The 21,737-nt window shown below is 30.8% G+C and overlaps 2 protein-coding genes across 2 annotated transcripts in view; one reads left to right on the top strand and one right to left on the bottom strand.

Annotated features, from left to right (window-relative positions):
- LOC134725574 (ankyrin repeat domain-containing protein 54-like) overlaps positions 1 to 1,675 on the bottom strand; it is a 31,991-nt gene extending 30,316 nt beyond the window's left edge. The window contains exon 1 of the mRNA XM_063589509.1: positions 1,558 to 1,675. Within this exon, the coding sequence (XP_063445579.1) occupies positions 1,558 to 1,647 (90 nt within the window). The 5' untranslated portion in view covers positions 1,648 to 1,675. The remainder of the gene's footprint in view (positions 1 to 1,557) is intronic.
- Positions 1,676 to 1,829: 154 nt separating this feature from the next.
- On the top strand, positions 1,830 to 16,094 carry LOC134725573 (chitobiosyldiphosphodolichol beta-mannosyltransferase-like). The gene is made up of 13 exons (XM_063589507.1): positions 1,830 to 2,099; positions 5,189 to 5,269; positions 5,862 to 5,965; positions 6,623 to 6,771; positions 7,702 to 7,788; positions 8,685 to 8,801; positions 9,831 to 9,940; positions 10,592 to 10,630; positions 10,863 to 10,925; positions 11,321 to 11,431; positions 12,636 to 12,750; positions 13,830 to 13,905; positions 14,847 to 16,094. Exons 1-13 carry the CDS (start codon positions 1,898 to 1,900, stop codon positions 14,991 to 14,993), a joined length of 1,401 nt encoding a protein of 466 aa, XP_063445577.1. The 5' UTR covers positions 1,830 to 1,897; the 3' UTR covers positions 14,994 to 16,094.
- The last annotated feature ends 5,643 nt before the right edge of the window (positions 16,095 to 21,737 follow it).

Here is a 21,737-nt window from a genome sequence, read left to right as displayed (position 1 = left end):
CATGTATATCTTCTGATGATTTTATTGTGTCATGCTTACTTGGTAGGGTAAATGTAAACTTGATCAACATGTTCATGATGTTAAAACATATAAAGTGTTACTGTGTCATAAAAGCATCAAGTGTAACCATCTGATACACAATATATGCAGTGGCAGATTCACAGGGCTAAAATTAAATTAATCCATGGATTAACATGATTAATGTAATAAAATTGAGAATGTAAATGAGGAATGTGTCAAAGAACAACAACCCAACCATAGAACAGACAACAGCAGAAGGTCACCAACGAGTCTTCAATGCAACAAGAAATTCTGTTTTCATGATAAAAAAAAAATCTATATGAACAGAAGAGTTTTGACGTCCTTCTCAGTACTTCGAATCAACTCTCCAAAATTTCTCCCATCCGGCATATGCTTGAAATATTTTGCACTAGACCAGAAGTAACCCACTATCTATCCTTCTGCTAGGGGGGATAGGACCTTTATCTGGACTCCGCGATTGGGTGTTTTTAAGCCCGTGATTTCGGCATTTCATGTTTTTAAGCACGGGAATTCGGGATCAGGACCCCTCATACCCTCCCTCTTCTGCCATTTAATGATTTTTCTCCACAGGCACTTGTCTCAGAAATAAATTCCTATATATATACCTTATTATAACACAAGGTACTTAACTTGCATTTCAGAAAAATGTTAGGTGGTGACGAAGTTCCGTTATATGCCGCGTTATAGGCTGTTAATCCCAATAAAGCTTGTTTTATTGTAAATCTAAATTGATTTATCTTTACAATGGTGTATAACATGCCTACATTTATTGTCAGAATCATCCGTAGCAATCCTACCAAAGTATGTCAATCCTGATAATTTTGCAAACCGCTGAAGAATTGGCAATAAACGGCCGCAGTAAATGCTTTATTATAAAAATCGTTTTAAAAAAAAACCTGTTAGTTTTCGTATGAATAGAACTTAACATACAGTAAGTAAAATTGTAAGATATACCTTGAAAAAAATCTAACAAGTGTTGTTTGTGGTATGTCTAATAAGTTACAAATTTTCCTATGACGTCAATGTCTTTCAGACTCTCTTTTGACTTTACGTATGAAATGAAACAAGATCAGATAACTCCGAGAATCATTTAGACTTTCCCATAGAATTGACCAATCGGAAACCGAGATATACAAGGAGCATGACGCGTTTATTGCCAATTCTTCAGCGGTTTGCAAAATTATAACGATTGACATACTTTGGTAGGATTGCTACGGGTGATTCTGACAATAAATGTAGGCATGTTATACACCATTGTAAAGATAAATCAATTTAGATTTACGATAAAACAAGCTTTAGTGGGATTAACAGCCTATTACGCGGCATATAACGGAACTTCGTCACAACCCTACATTTTTCTAAAATGCAAGTTAAGTACCTTGTGTTAAAATAAGGTATAGGAAATTTTTTTCTGAGACAAGTGCCTGTGTTTTTCTCCCACAAAAATAGGCTTTTAGGTACAAGTCTTTTTATCAAATTAATGAGATTGTTATATTCGTCTAGTTTTTTATATACTTTGTCATAAACTGGGTATTCTCCTTCCGAACTTGAAGTGTCTTCTTTCAAACAGTCACTGTCAGACCCTTCGGCCTCATCATCTTGCATTTTGTTCTTTGTTTACACCGCTTATAACTCTGCAAACAAGAGCGGAAGTAAAATGTTTTGTATATTTTAAAAGTGTTAATAATGGTTTTGATCTTTTAAAACCCATTATTAAGACAAATACAATAATAATTGAATCTTTACTTGAATAAGACTGCTACACACAAAAAAATACAAAAAAAATGTGCTTTTGATTGTTACAGTCGTATGGGGCACAGGAAGATTTCGTCTGCATGCCACGAATTGTAGAATAATGTTTTTTGTAGTAGGGCCTGTATTACTGTATTTGCCATTCGTTTTTATTTTGCTTTATATTTCAATTAACTATTTTGTGAAGGGTAAAAATTCAGTATGTATCGTTGTACTTGGTGATTTGGGAAGGAGCCCAAGAATGTTGTACCACACGTCATCCTTTGCAAAAGAAGGCTTCCACGTTGATTTGGTTGGTTACGGTGGTGAGTTCGCAAAATAACATATCCAATTGGGTTTCTAAATCTCCGAATTGAATATGAGTGTGTGAGCTAAGATCAATGGATATAGAGTAGAAACACATGGTTGAGAGTGTACTTCACCTGTTCACCACTATACACTAGCTACAGGTCTATAAACACATTTATGTTATGATTTTCCAAAACACTATAAAACAAGGCAGTGTCTCAGGGGGTTAGACCCATAATCCGACAGTCCCATAATCTGACAGTACTGCAGTCCGACAGTCCTGTAATCCGACAGACCGATAGTCCGACAGTCCTGTAATCTGACAGACCGATAGTCTGACTACTGGACTGTCAGAATTTTAGGTTGTCGGATTAAAACTATGCTCCCGTGTCTCAGTACTGCACATTCCTGTCAACGTATATTTGTTCCACCTAACAGAAGTTACAGTGGAAACTTTATTATAAACAATGTCATAATACCTGTACCTGTTGGAACAAATAGGAACATCTATTGAATATTTATTCCTGTGGAAATAATATTCCAGAATAGTTTTACCATTTGGAACTTATATTATGAAGGAACTTCTATTCCGTGACATTCCCACATGTGGATACACATGGCCAAATTGGCCTTTGTAGGCTACATGTACATGATGTAATCATTGATTTAATTGTATTCAAATAATTGTAATCATTTTGTAATCATTGTACCAAATTTAACTTGTGATTATTCTGCCTGTAATGGGCGTCTTTAATTGACAATAAAATATATTTGATTTTGATTTGTACCTGCAACTTATTTTATAATTCACTTGTCATATGATCGGGAATGAAATGTGAAAGATATATACAAAATTATCGGTTATTTCCTGATTTTGTAAATTCAGTGAATGTAACGACAAACAATAATTTTTAATTTGTATTCAATGTCTTAGTTAGAATCACCAAAAAGTTCCCTGTTCATACAACTTTTCCCACACTTTGTTGACCAGCTGGCCCTATTTAGCAAAATGATTTAAATCCCATTTGATTTAGTCCTGCCAACTGAGGCTGCCCCCACATAATAAGAAAAAAGGTAAAATCCAAATGAATATAGATCTCACCCGTCTGCCAACTCTTTTCACACTTAAATCTATATTAAAATCCTACTGATTTTGCCCTGCCAACTGACACCACTTTAAATAGGTTTAAATCTGGTTTAATTTAGTCCTGACAACTAGCTCAACTGTATATCAAAAGAAAAGAAATTAAAAAAAATGCATTTCTACGGTTTTCGTCAGTAGTAAAGTACTTGGTTTTTTTTCATTTATCATGTTTATAGTGGGGTTAGTTGGCAGACCTTTATTCAATGGCAAGTTGTCATTCATTTGTATCTGCACATACTTCTGGTACCTAGAAAGAAGATTAAGTTAGAACAACCAGTTCGTGTCTTATCAAGGCAAAGTGGTTTCAAACTTTAAACTGTAGATCAATTTCAGATATTGCTTCAATTACTTCAGCTTCAATCACCTTATCTAAATTTTAAAAAAATTGGGTGTATATTGGTATCACTTCGTCGTTGTCGTCATTGTTGTCCAAAGGTGGGTTGTTTCTGGATAATAACTTTGGAATAAGTTAAAAGAAACCAATTAAATTTTAACACAATATTTATAACAACTTAAGGAAGCTTGGGATTGATTTTGGGGGTTATTGTCCCAAAGGTTAAAGAATTAGGGCTCAAAGAGGCCAAAAACAGCATTTATCTAGTTACAGGACAAAACGTTGTGTATAAGTATTTCAATTGTTCTGAAATTGTACCACAATGTTTTATACCATAATTTTAAGGTTGGGATTTATTTTAAGGGATTGTTAGGCAAACTGTCTAGGAATTAAGAGCCAAAAAGGGTCTGAAAGCAAGCATTTTTCTTGTGTGTAACTGTGTGGATGGATCTCTCTGACATTGAACCTCAAGTTTCCATATAACACAGTGAAGGCTTGGATTCAGTTGAGTTAATTTTCCTGAACATATAGGAATAAGGGGCCAAAAAAAGGAACAAAAAGAAGCATTTTTCTAGTTTACAGACAATAAATTTTGTTTAAAGTGTATGGATCTCTATATTTTTTACAAGAAGGTTCAAAATCACTAAAGAATGGCTGGGATTGATTTTGGAGGTTATGGTCCCAACAGTTTAGGAATTAGGGGCCAAAAAAGGGACCCAAAATAATCATTTTTGTAGTTTTCAAACAATAACTTATGTTTAAGTGTATGAATCTATTTGAATTAAAACAACAAGTTTCCATACCATTATTGGGATAGTAGCAATGCACAATTGGAAATTTCTTATTTCAAAATGTATATGAAAGTATACAGGTCATTTTTATTACAGAGACAAGTGTCTAGGGTTAAACTATAAAAATTGATACTCTACTTTCACAGTAAAGGTAACAATACAGACTTCAATAATAAGTGAAACCCTTACTAACTCAAGAAGTCTTAAGATTAGACAATTTATTTCTCAAAATTTAGATAACAATACAAGCCAGGATAAGTGTTAATTTTTCATATCTTAAATGTGGTAAAACCCTTTTGTCTTGATAATCATACTGAATGATAATTACTTATACTATGATGCACTGAAAACATTACAAGCTTATATCTCAGATGCAGGTTTAAAAAAACAAATAAACATCCTTATGAATCAGAGTATAGTGAAATTAATGAAACTTCCTACATGCCCTATCAGTATGAACGGAGATGGTCTTAATCTTTTTAAATAACTTATATACAACTCTCCATCCCATACAATCCCCAACCCAATACCAAGTGAGTGTTAAAAAATATACAAGTAGTGCAAGGGAAATAAATTGGAACATATCCGACATGGTATGTTAAATGTTTTAGAATTACCTCCCTTACACTGCTTTTAAATTGTCTAAATTATCCATTTTTCCCTCTTAGATGTGAAATTATGTTTAAAAAAAAAAGTTTTGAAGATCTTATTTGTGATTTATCTATTGCAATGTTTATTTGATTGTGAAATCAGTAAAAAATTGCCCCTCTACAATGTGTCTACATGAGTTTTGAAATGTATTATATATTTATATGATGCTTAAATGCTTTATTTCAGGATCTAAACTGCCTGATTCTATTAGAAGAAACAAAGACATCAGAAAGTATTTATTGCCAGATGTCCCTGCTTTTTTAAAATGTAAATATATTTCTTTTTATTGCCTCTGCTACAATGCAGAGAAGTTGACATAGAAATATCAGGCAAAAATCTATCAGGACTTGTAAGCACTGATAAGCTTACATTTCTTGTCTTTTTTGTTTTACCATGTTTACATTTATTTGTGTTGTAAGCAGATCTTTTGTAGTGTATGTTGAAATTATTACTGCTTTTTTTTGCTTTTTTAATTGATTGCATTGAATATAAACAACTGCGGAAAGTTTCAAGTACAATATAGAACTATATGTTAATATAAGAATCATTAACTGTATAATTTCCAACAAAACAATGCAATCTAATTATTATATATAGAATTCAAAAATATTTAAGAATTTTAAATTAATGAGATCTTCTTTTAGAGCTACAGTGTAACTTGCCTAATACGACAGACTGGGGGACCAGAATAAAATGTTGGATTAACCAGGGTGTCTCAATACTCACAAGTGCAAGGATAGGCATATTTTGGGATCATGAAAGTGTGTCCCTTAAAGCAGGATTGGAATACTAACCCAGGTGTCAGATAAGGCAGGTTTCACTGTATATATGCTTAATCAATGTTGCTTCTCAATTTCAGATTGTCCCCGACTTCTGGTATTCATATTGAAAGTAATATTTCAAAGCATAACACTTGGTGTAACATTGTTATTTTCACCAAAAGCTGGTTTCATAATGATACAGGTAAGTACAATATAAAACAATACCTACACAGTTTTAAAAAATAACAGTTACAAATCATGGACATATACAAAACCTCACTTGGTTACATTGTTCTCTGAGCTCTTTATCCTATATGCTACATCATTCAATGGGAAGCGGTAGAACTGCTTTAAAAGTTTTAAGCCCACCTCTCCACATATTCATGTGCTTGAAGGGACCATGCTTCCTCAAGATCAAGCTGTGCAAAATTGATACCAGTATTTGTCTTTTATATGTAGATATGACAAATTTTGTGACATTAATGATTTTCTCAGCAACTGGAAATAAATCATACCTTCTTTATGTTTTATACAAATCTTCATTAGAGCAAGCTGTATATTTTTTGATGCATTTGGTAGATTTGTTACTACATGTAGTGTTAAAATGAGTCTTGAAACTGGGTCATAACATATTGTAAATATACTATTCCTAGCTTTTCATCAATTCTTAGTATTTTTATTACCAATAGCTGACAGTATTTCAGTTCAGTCTCTCTTATTTTATTTCATTTTATTTGTATAATTATAAAAGAAAACATAGAATAATGGTCATCTAAAAGATGCAGAAGTCAATATGTATTCAGTTGATGCCATTATTTCGTGATTTGTACTGAAAGTATGTGAAACTTTCAACTTACAGAATCCACCATGCATACCTACCTTGGCAGTTTGCTGGCTTGTTTGTTGGCTGAGAGGAAGTAAATTGGTGATAGATTGGCATAACTATGGATACACAATCCTTAGCTTAGGGGTTGGTGAACAGCATACACTGGTCAAAATTGCAAAATGGTAAATATATCTCTTTCAGTTCACTAATATACTTTATATCTTTTGACATTTGAATTCAGTAATATAAAGATGATTTCCAAGTTAGCTTTATGGATTTCACATTGTCTGATCTGTATTTTGGGAGCTTTACTGAATAATCGCTACCTACTACACACCATGTATCCCAATAAGAAACCACAGAGAGATCTGAATCCAGAGTTTATATCAAAGTAGGTAAAAGAGGGATGAAAGATACCAGAGGGAGAGTCAAACTCATAAATAGAAAATAAACTGACAACGCCATGGTTAAAAAATAAAAAGACAAACATACAAATAATAGTACAGAAGACACAACATAGAAAACAAAAGCCTTAGCAACACAAACCCTAGCAAAAACTGGGATGATCTCAGGTGATCCCAAAAGGTAAGCAGATTCTGCTCCACATGTAGATAAGTAAAATCTAGATCTGATTCCAACGGAGGAATTACACTCTGTGGGAATTGGCTCCAGATATTACCTACCCACCATTTAAAACTTTTCATAAAAAAATAATTGCTCCTCTTGATTCAGATCTCTATGTGGATTTTGGATAGGAATACCCTGTTTGACCAACCTCTCCTGATCAAATATTTTTCTAAATGTAATCCCAAAAGAAGTTTTTAAGTATTTTGCCAAATTATTTGGTTTATAATATTATTTATTTTGTTTACTCTTGACAGTTTTATATGGTGAATAATGTAAAGAACTTTGAAAATCTTAAAAAATGACGAACATATTTTAAACCTTTTACACTTTTAATCAAACATTGTAAACATTACAGAGTGTTAGCAGAATCTAAAGTAATATTATTTGCAGCAATTATTTTGGAAACCAAAAAAATTGCTTTAATCTGTCTGCAGTGTAAACAAATTGTTAAAATTTACAATTTAACAGCTTATTTTATACTTCAGGTATGAATTCTTTTTTGGAAGATTTTCAGCAGTTAATTTTTGTGTGACCAATGCAATGAGGACAGATTTAAGTTCATTAGGAATAAGGTGAGTTTATAAGTTTATGAATTAGGAAAAATGCTACAAGAAGATCGGCTTTAAGTTGAGACTGTAGCCTGTCAAATCCCTCTCATTTGAAAAACCATTAATAATCTATGATTATATTACTAAGATCTCATGCTACTCTAATACAACATAGATTGTGAGTGTTGACAAATTATGAATGAATTTAGCAGGTACTTATAGATTATCGTTGATTATCTCAACAAGAATGATTTTCTCGCTTGAGCTGGAACAGCGAAAGTGAGAAAAGCAATCGAGTTGAGATGACCAATGATAATCTGTTTATCGCTATTTTACCTATGACGACTTTGTCAATTTCAATGTCAATTTTGTTAACAACGCACGTGGCGTCCTAAGTTTCTAGCGATAATTTTTCCATCTCAAGCGAGTAGCATGATATGAAAATTATCACAAAAAAAGATCAAAGGAAAAATGCACAAAATAGCGATAAAATCAAATATCTGACAACAGCACTACATTATCAGTATACCAATAACCTGAAGAAACATCAGCAATTCCTGACATGGTTCCTTACTTGCCATTACATGTCAGGGAAAGCAGACGGGCTTTAGACTATTAACCAGAGTCTTTTTGTTATATGTATTGCATCAGATATTATGAATTATTTTCTTTCTATGTCTATTTTATATTAGGATTTTTTTTCTCTTTTCAAAAGAATTTTAAGAAAACAAAAGTAAAGCTAAGTTTTAATTAAACTAAGAAAAAATTGTTTATCAAGAAAAAATCAACATGATATACTTTGATAAATGATGATGTTTTTGTGTGTGTTCAAATGATTTTTATGCCCCACCTACGATAGTAGAGTTTCCTCAACTTTTATGATATGTAATGTAGTTAAAAATGCTAATTTTATATTTCAGTGCCAATACTTTGTATGATAAGGCACCTGAAGAATTTAAGAAAACACCAGTTGAAGATAAACATAAGCTGCTTCTAAAACTATCAGAAACATATGACATCTTTGTACCAGATAAAAAGTAAGAAATTAAAACAAATATATATAAATAAAAGTATTTGTAATTTGTTAGTTTTCATGTTTAAAGGTCTTCCAATATTGATGAATATATTTCCCTCCCAAACAGAGTTAATGAGATATAATACTTCAACCAAGTATAATTTTTTACACAATGCTGTATTTCAAAGGTCTAGAATTTAGATCTATGCAAATATAAGTCATAAAGTATATTAATTTATTGCATAGCAATATAAAATTTCCCACAGAAAGTCACCAAAAGTTAGCGTGCATTAAATTAAAATATTGCACTAGTCCAATAAATCTTTAAAATTCATGACGTCATCAACATCAAAATCTTAGTATAAACCAATTTTTACTTTCAAATATTATATTGCTATACAATAAAAGGGTTATTGCATGAATATTGAGGAATATTGTCTCTCGTAGAACATATATTGCACTCACAAGCTCGTGCAATATAAAATTCTACTTGGTACAATGTTCCCCAATATTCATGCAATAACCCTATAATACAATACGAAGATGTGGTAATACCGTATGATTGATATTGAGACAACTACCGACAGGGATCTAAGTGTGCTTGACATTCAAACATTGAGTAAAATTGAACCACATTTGTAATTAAAGGTAGTGTTTAAACCTCAGGTAAAATCTAAGCATCTTCAAGTCAGATATAAATGACAATTTGTAGACAGGTAGTAATTTTAGTCATTTGAAAAAAATATTTTGTGTAAGGCTTGGCAATACTATTGAATTTATAGAGAATTTTCTTCATGCATGTTTTCATCTTGAAATGTAAGGACAGTTCATTCAAACATTTAGACAGTGAACAGTAGCCTGCAGTATCACTTGTTTCAAATTTATTTACAGACATTAATGTATTAAAATGTGCTCATTCCAATTTCTTATCAATGGAACAATAGTACATAGAACATGCATTGCAGTTTTGTTGACATTGTGCATGCAAAATGGCATGAATTTATGATAATGACTTGCTGTTATATTGTTTTGTTGATACTTACCTTTCTAGACCTGAAAAATACAAAGAAGAAACAGTATTGACAGTTAAACAGTCTGATGGAAAAATTGTTAACAGACAAGACAGACCTGCATTCTTAATAAGTAGTACCAGCTGGACAGGTAATTAAAACTGATTCATATAGTGCTTCACCAAAGAACCTACATATATTTGATATTCTAATGCAACAATGTTTGTTACGTTCATTTTGATTGGATAAGGTCACTTTTTCACATGGCATCAATTGACAATTGATGCTATGGGAGGTACGCGCAAGCACAGACGGCATATGACAGATTTTAATTACAGGTTTTAACGTTGTTTTCTGTCAGTTTCATTAGAATGGAGATAACAATATTGTAATTTAGGCTCCGACGGCATCAATTGGGGATTTGATGGTCGCAAATACCCGTTTACTGTCTCCCCGAAAGCATCACCAGTAAACTTAATTTGCGACCATCAAATCCCCAATTGATGCTGTCGGAGCGTAAAATACAATACAGTTATCTCCTTAACATCAGGTTAAAGTTCAGTTTGTAAGCAATTCATCTGTCATCAATATTATCATTATTTAAAAAAAGATAAAAACGGTGAAATGAATTTATAGGAGGAAACAAGCCTCAGAATGTACCATCAACAATTTAGTACTAACTGCTGATTTATGAATATCTAGCAGAGTAAAATGTATTTACAAAAGTTGAATTGAAATGGACTTTATACAGTTTTACTTTATATTATAATTATCTTCAAATAGATGTGTATATATATTTTAGAGGATGAGGATTTTGGAGTATTACTACAAACTTTGCATGGTAAGTACATCATAATGTTGAACTAAATAAAATTATATAAATTTCAAATAAGAGAACCTTTCAAATAAAAAAAAAGTTAAATTTTGTCGTCTTTTTCTTTTTCTTTGAATTTTATTACCAATAATAAAACCATTTTTTAATGTGTTTCATCCACTGCCCTTCCTCATTTTTCAAGACTTGAATTTTTTAGCCAAAAAAGATATAATTCATTCTTTATTATATTGTCTTACAGAGTATGAGATAGCAGCAGATACTAAGGATAACAAATTACCAGATGTTGTTTGTGTCATAACAGGTATGTTATATAAATGTCATTTTAATTGCTGCAGATTTTATGAAAAAAATACAACATTGATCATCTTTAAAGATAAATGGTCACATGAGCCTTCTACATTTATTGACTAGCTACAATATGATATTTAAAATAGTTTATTGTAAAATGTTCAATCCTTAAACAGCTGCAATAGTTTTTTATGTTTTTATTTAAAAAGATGCAAATATTTATCCTTTGTTCTTAGCATAGTTATTTCAAAGTACGTTTTTTTCATGATTAGCAAGTTTGCTTAACAGGAAATTGTCAAATTACCATAGACTATCTTTCTGACTTTTGAATAGATAATCTGTACAAAAAATAACTTTACATTTTTTTTTAAAGTTCATATTTCTTATTTAAATATTTTGATTGATTAGGAAAAGGTCCACAGAAAGAATATTACAAAGAGAAGATAGAAAAAGCTGAATGGAAACATGTAAAGATTTGTCTCCCCTGGTTGGAATCAGAAGATTATCCCGTACTTCTAGGTATAGTATTATTACAGCTATACAAATAATTTCTAAGCTCACTTTTTGGTTTACAAATGAAATGACAAAATGACCGAAATAAGTTTTATTCTTATGTATTTTTTTTCTTATAAAATTATCATTTTGTTCAAACAGTAAATGCACAAATTTGATAAGTTAAGTTTGTTTCCAAGAGTCAGCCATTCTTATATTGATTATAAGAATAAAAGACATGATTTAAAATTTCCATTTTTAGGATTGTTATTTAATGAAATTTAATGAAGAACACAGATATAATATACATGTTGCTTACTCAGTATTTACTTGAGAAATATGCACATATACACAATTTAAGCTGTTCTTTATCTGTGTAACATTAACATCTTTGATGATCAAATATTATTAGCTATCCTCTTCTTTTACTTTCAAACATTAAAAACTTAACTTTGTGGAAAATTGTTATTATTTTATGCCACATTAATGGGCATTATGTTTTCTGGTCTGATTGTCCGTTCGTCATAATTATTTTTTTGCCCCATTTATAGGCATTATGTTTTTTGATCTATGTGTCTGTTCGTCTGTTCGTTCATTTCTTGCGTCCCACTTCAGGTTAAAGTATTTAAACAAGGTAGTTTTTGAAAAAGTTGAGGTCCAATCAACTTTAAACTTAGTACACATGTTCTGTATGATATGATCTTTCTAATTTTAATGCCAAAGTAGAATTTTTACCCCATTTTAACGGTCCACTCAACATAGAAAATAATAATGCAGATGTGCCATCCGTGTACTTGGGACACATTCTTGTTACAGCATTGGCATCACTGCTGTTTGTTTAATAACATCAATTCTAAAAGGAATTGATAAAGAATCTAGGTTCATAAGTTCATAAAAGTATAAAGTAAAAACACAAAAATACTGAACTCTGAGGAAAATTCAAAAAGGAAAGTCCAAAATCAAAAGGCAAAATCAAGTCCAAACACATCAAACGAATGAATAACAACTGTCATATTCCTTACTTGGTACAGGCATTTTCTAAAGTAGAAAATGGTGGATTGAACCTGGTTTTATAGCTAGCTTAACCTCTCACTTGTATGACAGTCACATCCAATTCTATGTGATAATTTCAAAAAAATCATAGCTAATGAAAATATATATATAGTTTTTTGTTCAATACCTGAAAACTTGAGGAATATTGCTTATGTTTCTTGTATTGATGATTTTTTAGGATCAGCTGATTTAGGTGTTTGTTTACACACTTCATCCAGTGGGTTAGATCTGCCAATGAAAGTGGTTGATATGTTTGGTTGTGGTGTACCTGTATGTGCTATTGATTATAATTGGTAAGTTTGTATTTTATGCAATCCAAAATAAATTTGAAATTATTGTTGCGTTTAAGTGTAAGTTTGTCAGAAACAAATTTTTTTCTGAATGTTCCATTATATTTACTCTAACGGGTATTCTTCTTCTCTTGTATGTATATTTATGCTATTTATGATAAAGTTCAGTTTCAGTTTATATACACCATTCTAATATGATGTCCTTATTACGCTTTGTAAACAAAGCTGTGTTCTAATGAGCACAAAATATTTTTAAAACACGCACACGAACTTACTGTGTATATTAACGTTATGTCCATCGTTATCCTTTAAAATATATACATTTAATCAACTAGCATTAACTTTTATTATATATTTTTATAAAACAACAAACATTTACCTTGCTCATAGTTTTTAAACTTATCAAATATGAAATGTAATGCACATACCCTTCAGAGAGGAAACTTGAAAAACCAAACATTTGTACGGTACTTTTGTATGCTTCGACCTGTAAAAATACTGTATTTGTCCTATTAGAATCGAAATAATTCCTTCATGTCATGCTCTATGCTCATTCTAACATGGGTAGGCATTATATTTGACCACATTTTACACCTCACTGACGCTTAGTGTAAAATACCCACAAATATAATGCCTAATCATGTTAAAATGAGCATAGAGCATGACATGAAGGAATTTTTTCTTAATTAAGACCATTGTAAACAAAAGTCTTGATATTTAAGATAATATGTATTCAACTCCAACATGTTCGAATATGGACAAATTTTCTTTGTATTAATTGTCAATTCTACTTTAATTTGATGTAGAGTTGACTTGAAAATTATTAGTCAATTCAATCCATAAAGTCAAGTTTAGTATGGAACAAATATGTGTAATTCTGATCATGTTAATGACTTTGAATGTCATTAGTAAGTTCAGAGATACAATAATTATATTTTTGTTGTATTGAAGGATAAGTACCTGAATAACAAGAGCAAATAAGCCACCCCTCTCCAAAATAGTGATATAAATGATTATAATGTTGGAATTGCATTATCTTTCAAAAAATTATATCTATATTAGACTATTAATTTGTTTTACAGTATATCAGAACTGGTTCAACATAATCATAATGGCTTAGTTTTTAGTAATAGTAAACACTTGCTTCAGCAGATAAAGGTAGGTTTATTTTCTATACCACTTTAAGGATTTTCCACAAATGTATGAATTAGAATAAGAAATGGGCAGTAGGCTTTAATACACATTTTATGGATGGTAGTTGTTTTCTACTACTTTAAAATACTGAACATAATTCATGCACAGCTAAGCAAAGTACAAATTGTCTTCCCAATACATGTTCACAAATGTATATCTAAGTTTGGGTAAATTCTTTCTGTTTTCAATATATTAACTGCATAAACAGTGCTATTTCAAAAGAAGCAACACCCCCATTGAAAGTGCAATCTTTTATCTACTCAGCTATTTGTGGAATTTTATCTCCAGTTTTATATCGATTCTATCTTTTGTAGTTTCAATTCTAAACACTTATGCTGATCACAGTTTTATACAAACAATATAACCAGAGTTAAAATCTTCAATAAACAAATGCTGCCATGAATTATTTCTTAAAAACAATATGAAGTATGATGGGTTAATGTGTATAGTGTTTTCAATATTTGTTGTGTATATCAATTTATTCATGTACAGGAAATGTTAAAATAAAAAGATATTGTAATGTTGTCATTAAGACATGTAGTTATCCAAAGAATACCTACAGACCCAGAGGTGAACAATGATTGACCGACTTATGGGCTTCAGTAGTGAGCAAAAAGTATTTAGTAAACTATAAAAATCTACATGATAAAAATTTGGAAACAATTCAAAAGAGAAAAACAACTTCCTGATTTATAATCCAACAAGAAACAAAAAACATTATGACTGACAGCAATCAATGACAACCAGTGAATAACAGAATCCTGGCTTGGGTAGGCATATAAAGAAGTTGACTAGGTAAAACATGTTTGTTCAAAAATTGATTTTTAGTATTCATTGTATAAGCTTTTGTTCAATATTTCTTTATTTTAAAATAGAAAAAAATGTATGTATTTGTTTAATTCCAGATTCTTTTAGATGACTTTCATACTGGACAGAAAAGGCTGACAGAAATGAGAGAAAAATTGGAAATATTTCAAGCTATCAGATGGCATGAGTCATGGAAAAAGACAGTTTTACCTTTATTTACTAGTGAAAAACTTAAGGTCCACTGAAATCTAGTGTACAATCATTTCACATGTGGTGGTCTTACCTTAGCTGGATTTTAGTACAGCTGTCTAACATTAAAACTAGAAACACAACACGTTTCTTAAATTATAAGAAATAAGAAATACATCTAAACTAACTAGGTGCAGGTTATCATTGTTCTCTTCACATTGTTGATATGTTTCATATGGAACTTATCTAATGGCAGACTTTACACTGCTGCATATTTAATGCAAACTTAGAGCTTGGTATTTTGATAAATTTAGATAATCTATCTGTGCCTTTTAAGCGTTGTTATTTTGTACATTTTTTTTTATTTTCTACTTAATTTTGATGACTATTGTGCATTTTGTATAGTAAATGTCCATGAAAATTGATACCATAGAAACATGTATTGCTTTGTTTTCAAAGTTATTATTTGTGTGGTACTGTGCTTCAAACAAAAAAATGTGCAAGTGGGACCTTAGTATTATCATAATAATGCCTTCCATCCTCATGATAGACTTCACCAGTAAATAAGAAACTTGAAATAATGTGAAATAAACCTATGCTTTTCTCCACAGACAAATAAATACAGCATGTTCCCACAAATTATTCTTTATAACATTAAAAGATCAAGGACCAATGTAATACTTTATTTAATTTTTGTCTCGCCTGCCAGTATGCAAGACATTGTCATTACTATCCAGCAGATTGTAGTAAAACCTTCATCTTGAAGACTTTCAACAAGAAATAAATGGTCTGTAAGGTAGTGATTTATTTCAGCCTCATGTGCACTCATGTTTATAAGTAATATCATCTTAAAAACTGACTTAGGAATTTCTTTAATTTTTAAAATTTAAATGTTAGAGATTTTGTGTTAATGAATCAATACATTGCATGTTTTTTTAAATGTTAAGACTAATTAATCAAAGAGTTTATATCATAGTTCAAATTATACATTTAAATTTGCAGCAATTTACAAACAGATTTGGTACATATTTTCAATTAACATTGAAAACCCTGTTGTTATGAATGTAGACAATTTAGGGATATTATATTGTGTTATTTATTTAAGTGATAATGCTTTATGTGTCATGCATTGGAACTGAATAAATGTTTGATATAAATGTCATGTATTTTTTTTTCAAAAGAGTTGGAACAGTCCCACAGCAAGACATACTTTGATATAGGGTTCTCAAAGTGTCTGTTCAAGAATAGTATAACTTAATAGGAATATATTTGCTAGACTCAGATAGATGATCCTCCTCTTAATAGACATCCATTCCTCAAACCAACGTTCAATGTAGTCAAGTTCTGAAACCTGTGGACACAGTGTCCAATGTTAGTACCCCCTTAACAACATCCATGTGAGGCACTGAAACTGTATTACATAACTATACATTACTGTATTCCATATATATTGTGTTGAAACTGACAAAGATAATGTGGAGTCTCAAGGTTTTACAAAATACTGGTCTCAAGTGTGTCTTATAGATAATGTGAAGTCTCAAGGTTTTACAAGATATTTGTCTCAAGTGTGTCTTATAGATAATGTGAAGTCTCAAGGTTTTACAAGATATTTGTCTCAAGTGTATCTCTAAGATAATGTGGAGTCTCAAGGTTTTACAAGATATTTGTCTGAAGTGTATCTTATAGATAATGTGGAGTCTCAAGGTTTTACAAGATATTTGTCTGAAGTGTATCTTATAGATAATGTGGAGTCTCAAGGTTTTACAAGATATGTTTCTCAAGTGTATCTTATAGATAATGTGGAGTCTCAAGGTTTTACAATATATTTGTCTCAAGTGTATCTTATAAATAATGTGGAGTCTCAAGGTTTTACAAGATATTTGTCTCAACTGTATCTTATAGATAATGTGGAGTCTCAAGGTTTTACAAGATATTTGTCTCAACTGTATCTTATAGATAATGTGGAGTCTCAAGGTTTTACAAGATATTTGTCTCAACTGTATCTTATAGGTAAGATGGAGTCTCAAGGTTTTACAAGATATTTGTCTCAAGTGTATCTTATAGATAATGTGGAGTCTCAAGTGTATCTTATAGATAATGTGGAGTCTCAAGGTTTTACAAGATATTTGTCTCAAGTGTATCTTGTAGATAATGTGGAGTCTCAAGGTTTTACAAGATATTTGTCTCAAGTGTATCTTATTGATAAGATGGAGTCTCAAGGTTTTACAAGATATTTATCTCAATTGTATCTTATAGATAATGTGGATTCTCAAGGTTTTACAAGATATTAGCCTCAAGTGTATCTTATAGACAACTGTCTAGTTTGTTGCATTTCTGTCCAAAAATAGGTTTAAGTAAACATCATTTATTAATAAACAAACATTATTTCTAGTTTAACCTGCAATATGACAATTACAAAGAAGCTTGATGAGCTTTAATAGAGCAGGGATACCTGCGATTTCCTCTATCTGGACATAACTTGAAATTGGTGTAGAATTCCAGATACTTGGGTTATCAGTAAGGAACATATCCTAATATAATTTGCAATTTACAGCACTCATGAAGAGTCAAGTAAAGAAAAATCTAAAAGTAAAACTGCAACCAATAAATCATTGGTTGACTTACAATTCTTAGAGTGTAGTATTGTTATTCCTTTGACACCACTTTTTCATACTCAGTAAAAACAAGGCAAGCAATTAACTTGTATTATTTATTAATTTTTTGAAATATAAAAAATATAATGGTTTCAAGTATTATGTATATATTGTATAATATATGAATGATATACTATGTAACAATTGCACATATCAATAAACTTCATCTAGTGAAGAAGTTAGTATGATTCTAGACATGTTGTGGCACCATCTTTCCACCACAGTGGCACTATTTATTCACCACACATTTTAACCACTGATCGGCCAGGAATGTGATAGAGGCAACAGCATTTATCCTTGGGTTACAGGTCCTTTTAAGGGTTCATACCAAAACACTATAGTATGATCTAAAATCTAGGAATTATATGCTATTTTGTTGGTGAATACAGAAAATGCTATTACATGCATAAATAATCCAAATGTAAACACAACCTCAACAAAGCAAAAATTATCCTAACATTCGATTAATCATAACAAAATAAAGAATATGGTAAATTAATACATATTGAATAACAAGTATTCTGATTACATGTAAACGTTATAGGTAATCAAATACAATGGTAAACCCTTTCACAATTATATTTCAAACATTATTAGAAACTCTGTTGTAGCTAAAAATGACAATCTCTACCAGAAAATGTTCATGGAGAACCTTCAATCCAGGAGAACTTCATCATTTACCCATGATGCAATGTTTCTGTGAATGACTGCATCTTAGTGCAACGGGGTCAATATGTTAAGTCTACCAGTTTACAAAACCCTGTGTATAATCTATAGAAACTTAAAAAATATAAGTAACTTATTAATTTAACACAATTTTTAATTCTATACATATTATGAAAAATATAATAAATTTTACTGTATATTTTAAATATTCAGCAGTTTAGGGGTTAATAAATATACACTTTATACACTTTTTACAAATTCATGTTACTATAAAATATTTGATCTAAATCAAAATGATACCTCCTTGTTCTGACTCACACCAATAAATCTTTCAATGAACATTTATAAAAAAAAAAAAACAAAAAAAAAACTGCAACATCCAATTTTCTTTCATAATCATGGTTAGTTTTCATCTGATAAACAAGAAAATAAATAACTTGAAAATAAATAAAAACTATGAGTCAAAATATAATTATAATCTGATTATTGTTTTATAAGACAAAAGATTTACAATGTAATTCCAATAAATGCTTTTTACCAAACTACTTCCATTTTATTCAATTTTATGGACAGATGACTAAGATTTGGAAATGAGAATTAGAATTCGTTCGAAAATAATTGAAAGTGTTATTATATAACATTACATTTAAAACCTCAGTACAAACAAACAAAATTATTCATTTAAATACATATAACTACATATAACAATTAATGAGTCATTTGAAAATTATGACAAACATGCATTATATCTAAGGCTACTAGTATTTTTGCATAAATTAAGCTCAAAATATTAAAAAAAATATTAATCTTTAAGAAAAAGTCTGCAAAAATTTGCACTTGGAATGTTGACAAGTAAAAAATGTCAGATCTTTTTTGCTGAGACTAAAAATAACCCAGATCTTTTGCTTGAAATGAAAATAACTTAAAAACATAACTTTAATAAAGAAAAATTTTCAAATTTTAAATATTACACAAAATTTGATCTGTTAAGGCATGCTTAATTTAAATATATGAAGCACACAACATATGCACTTTGTGATCTCTTTTAACAGGAAATTCAGTTGAACATAACATAATGGATCCTTCTCTATCAAAAGTGCCTACATGGCATTTAAATGATCCAGTACTGAGGAAGGAATACAAGAGGCTCCCATAAGGAGGAATGTAATCTTTGCAAAACATATATAAAGTAAAAAATCTTCTTAAAACTTAGCATACCCGGGATACATTTTTTTTTACAATTATAAGATAATATACAAAGTAACACAGGTAATTTCAATAAATGTTGATATGTAAATATAAATGGCAAAAGACCAACCAAAATTAAACAACATAATAATAGATGAAAGACCATGAGTACTATAAATTTACAATAGCCTATTTGAATACTTCCAAGATAGTATAAAGCTCAAAGCAGGAGATTTAAACCAACTTATATACATAAAAACGATTAACTATCAAAAAAAGTATATTTTGATTTTATTTAGCATTATTTGTAATAACTAACAATATCCTTAATGTGATAACAGGAAGGGGGGGGGGGGGTCCAGCCATTTAAAAAAGGGGGGGTTCCAACTATTTGTCCCCATTCAAATGCATTGATCGTCAAAAAAAGGGGGAGTTTCAACCCCCAGAACCCCTCTGGATCTGGCAATGGATAAAGATTTTAAAGAATTGTTTCCTATAGCTACATCTTGTTCATCATACTACAATGGATTCTGCTAGTTATAATTTCTCAGTGTTAGTGATACACAAACAATGTTTGAGGCATATTGAAATATCATAAATATAATTTTCCTAGAACAGTTTGGTTATCACAGATTGTATTTACAGGTTACAAGAGCGCAATTATTTGTTTACATTTTACCGGCAAGTTTTTTACCCCAAGATGGTACTCAGAATAGAATCCTATACGGCTTCTGATTGGTTGATACAGGATTGGAATTACATTAAATCGAAAGCTTATCCAATTAGGTTTAAAAATTGCCGAAAATCATATTCACATTTTACGAAGTATAGAAAATATCTTCAATTTCTGCATGTCGGAGCCATTAAAAATATGCCTTTTTCAGTAAGCGAAAAAAGTAGACGATTTTTTTCAACTGCATTTTAGGTCAATTTGAGCCGCATGACCCTATATTTTTTGTTGGTTGTAATGCAACACTGGCATTTCTAGTAACAGGAACTGCCACCCGTTTTTCCCTAGTTTGTGTAGTCTTCGAGAAAAAAAATACGGAACACTAGTGGTATCCTATGGAAAATGCATTACGAATAATTGCGCTCTTGTAACCTATAGAGAAATGACACCTTTTTTTAATAAGGCTTTGAAAAATATCAAAAATTGTCATTTTGCTCGGGAAAAATGTGAAACAGTGAGAAACGGGGTCAAATGGACTTTTCATCGACGTGTATTCATTCTATAGTCTGTTTCCTATTTGTATTTATTTCTATATCTAAATCTAGGGTGGGCTCGAATGTCGACAAGGTATGAAGAGTATGCAACGTTTTTGTGATATCTACTGTTTTTATCGGAAAGAGCATGTATGAATCTTGAATTTGAAGGTAAATTTTGGTTTTTAACCTTAATGACAGTGTCTCAGTTGCTGTTCTAGCAAAAAGCTAATTTCGTGAAAATTGGCCAAAAGGGTCCCTAAGCAAATACCAACGATTTAGTTAAATTGCAAAGTAGAAAAATTAATCTTGGCATTGAATATCGTAGTCTAAGAATAGTTTCTCTGGTTAAAGTAGAAATATCATAATATTTTTAACATTTGGGAAAACTATAGTCTGTTTCAAAAACGTGTTTTTTCGAGAAATGGTTTCATATATAGCCATTCTTCCAAATTCGATGTAGCTTTTCCATATCAGAACGGTTTTGTCGACAATATGGTCAGTGTTGGATGACCTTCGAAAAATTAAGCCAATAAATTAACATTATCTTCATGTCTCTTTGACCAGTACCGTATTTGGTGAAAAAATCAGTTCCAATTTTAGGCCTGATCGGCGGGCAAAAACTATTTCTCCAAATTCAGAGAGTGATCAGATAATGTTTTGAAGATGTGATATCATCTAGATAGACGCGAGCGCGACTTTTGGCGCGGGTGCTTAATTTTCGGAAATTTTTTTCACTACTCTATAGGTTACAAGAGCGCAATTATTTGTTTACATTTTACCGGCAAGTTTTTTACCCCAAGATGGTACTCAGAATAGAATCCTATACGGCTTCTGATTGGTTGATACAGGATTGGAATTACATTAAATCGAAAGCTTATCCAATTAGGTTTAAAAATTGCCGAAAATCATATTCACATTTTACGAAGTATAGAAAATATCTTCAATTTCTGCATGTCGGAGCCATTAAAAATATGCCTTTTTCAGTAAGCGAAAAAAGTAGACGATTTTTTTCAACTGCATTTTAGGTCAATTTGAGCCGCATGACCCTATATTTTTTGTTGGTTGTAATGCAACACTGGCATTTCT

This window comes from Mytilus trossulus, chromosome 7 (genome assembly GCF_036588685.1).
Source record: "Mytilus trossulus isolate FHL-02 chromosome 7, PNRI_Mtr1.1.1.hap1, whole genome shotgun sequence".
In the NCBI taxonomy this organism is placed as follows: domain Eukaryota; kingdom Metazoa; phylum Mollusca; class Bivalvia; order Mytilida; family Mytilidae; genus Mytilus; species Mytilus trossulus.
Note: the sequence above shows the minus strand (reverse complement) of the source record. Positions and strands in the feature narration are given on the sequence as shown.

Coding starts and splice junctions, on each gene's coding strand:
- LOC134725573 (XM_063589507.1), top strand. CDS start 1,898: ATGTTTTTTGTAGTAGGGCCTGTATTACTGTATTTGCCATTCGTTTTT. Junction 5,966..6,622: donor CTGGTTTCATAATGATACAG/GTAAGTACAATA, acceptor TTCAACTTACAG/AATCCACCATGCATACCTAC. Junction 11,432..12,635: donor AGATTATCCCGTACTTCTAG/GTATAGTATTAT, acceptor ATGATTTTTTAG/GATCAGCTGATTTAGGTGTT.